Raw genomic sequence first — 2,182 nt, 5'->3', positions numbered from 1 at the left:
CGTCCCAATCCCTGGGGATCTCCCCGGCATTCCCGGCGTTCCCGTTCCGTCACCTCCGCGGGGCTGAGCAGGAATTCCGGGGGGGGGTTGTAGGACTCGGCGTGTCCCGGCAGCGGGATTTTGGGAGCGGGGACGTGCATCTTGTGCCGGCCCAGGATGGAGTCGGGATCCTCCCGCGCCCACAGGTCGTAAAACGTGGGAATGTTTTCCTTGGGTTTCCGGGGTTGGATCCAGCCCATCTTGATGGCGTGGACCAGCTTGGACACCTGCGGGGGTGCGGAATTCCCGGGATTTGGGGTGGGGAAGGGAAGGAAAGGGTTTCCCGCCATCCTCATCCCACCGGGATCTTTCCAACCTCATCCCACCGGAGCTTTCCCACCCTCCCAATCCCACCGGGATCTTCCCAATCTCCTCATCCCATTGGGATCTTTCCACCCTTCCCAGCCCCACTGGGATCTTCCCAGTCTCCACATCCCGTTGGGATCTTCCCAATCTCCTCATCCCACTGGGATCTTCCCACCCTCCTCAGCTTTCCCACCCTCCAACCTTCCCCCTCTCCTCATCCCACCGGGATCTTTCCACCCTCATCCCACTGGAGCTTTTCCACCCTCCCAATCCCACCGGGATCTTCCCAATCTCCTCATCCCACTGGGATCTTCCCACCCTCCTCAGCTTTCCCACCCTCCCCATCCCACCGGGATCTTCCCAATCCCCTCAATCCACTGGGATCTTTCCATTGTCCTTGACTCTTCCATCCTCTTCGACTTTTCCATCCTCTTCATCCCACTGGAATCTTCCCATCCTCCCCATCCCATTGGGATCTTTCCACCCTCCTCATCCCACCAGGATCTTCCCATCCTCATCCCATTGGGATCTTCCCACTCCCCTCAATCCACTGGGATCTTTCCGTCCTCCTTGAATTTTCCATCCTCCCAATCCCACAAGAATCTTCCCACTCTCCTCATCCCACCGGGATCTTCCCAATCCCCTCAATCCACTGGGATCATTCCGTCCTCCTTGCATTTTCCATCCTCTTCATCCCACCGGGATCTTCCCACTCTCATCCTACTGGGATCTTCCCACTCTCCCAATCCCACCAGGATTTCTCCACCCTCCTCATCTCACCAGGATCTTCCCACCCTCCCCATCCCATTGGGATCTTCCCACTCCCCTCATCCCACCGGGATCTTCCCACTCTCATCCTACTGGGATCTTCCCACTCTCCCAATCCCACCAGGATTTCTCCACCCTCCTCATCTCACCAGGATCTTCCCACCCTCCCCATCCCATTGGGATCTTCCCACTCCCTTCATCCCACCGGGATCTTCCCACCCCCATCCCATTGGGATCTTCCCACCCTCCCCGCTCCCCCGCCGGCGTTCCGGTCTCTCCCGCCCGTGTCCCACCTTCTCCTTCTCCACGAGGGAGGGGATGAAGCTCCGTTTGTCCGCGGGCCGGTTGGTCACGGGATGGATCCGAACCTCGTGGCTGAAGAAATCCACGGCCGGCTGGAAAACCGGGAATGCTGAGCCCCCAGACCACATTCTCGGCGGGAATTTCACTCCCAGGGCCTCCCCTCCCACATTCCCAATGGGAATTCCACCCCCGGGGCCTCCCCTCCCCCATTCCCAATGGGAATTGATCTCGTTCCTGGGAGGAATTGCGCTTGTTCCCGGCAGGAATTGATCCCGTTCCTGGGAGGAATTGCGCTCGTTCCTGGCAGCTATTGATCCCGTTCCCGGGAGGAATTGCGCTCGTTCCTGGCAGCTCCAGGGCCTCCCCTCCCACATTCCCAATGGGAATTCCACCCCCGGGGCCTCCCCTCCCCCATTCCCAATGGGAATTGATCTCGTTCCTGGGAGGAATTGCGCTTGTTCCCGGCAGGAATTGATCCCGTTCCTGGGAGGAATTGCGCTCGTTCCCGGCGGGAATTGATCTTGTTCCCGGCAGGAATTGTGCTCATTTCCAGTGGGAATTGCCCTCGTTCCCAGTGGGAATTGATCTCGTTCCCGGTAGGAATTGCCCTCCTTCCTGGCGGGAATTGATCTCGTTCCCGGCAGGAATTGATCTCACTCCCGCCGGGAATTGCGCTCATTCCCATTGGGAATTGCCCTCCTTCCCGGCAGGAATTGATCTCGTTCCCAGTGGGAATTGCGCCCGTTCCCGGCAGGAACTGGTCTAC

At 59.2% G+C, this 2,182-nt stretch overlaps 1 protein-coding gene across 1 annotated transcript in view; it reads right to left on the bottom strand.

Moving 5' to 3' along the window:
* The window catches only part of BOP1 (block of proliferation 1), a 9,250-nt gene extending 7,706 nt beyond the window's left edge, over positions 1-1,544 (bottom strand). Inside the window, exons 1-2 of the mRNA XM_008632174.2 lie at positions 1,407-1,544; positions 54-266 (exon numbers count right to left, since the gene is read on the bottom strand). Coding sequence (XP_008630396.2) covers positions 54-266; positions 1,407-1,544 — 351 coding nt within the window. The remainder of the gene's footprint in view (positions 1-53; positions 267-1,406) is intronic.
* Positions 1,545-2,182: the final 638 nt, after the last annotated feature.

The sequence above is a fragment of the Corvus brachyrhynchos genome, unplaced genomic scaffold (assembly GCF_000691975.1).
Source record: "Corvus brachyrhynchos isolate BGI_N302 unplaced genomic scaffold, ASM69197v1 scaffold991, whole genome shotgun sequence".
Classification (NCBI taxonomy): Eukaryota; Metazoa; Chordata; class Aves; order Passeriformes; family Corvidae; genus Corvus; species Corvus brachyrhynchos.
The sequence above is the reverse complement of the archived record's forward strand: the minus strand, read 5'-3'. Positions and strand labels throughout refer to the sequence as shown.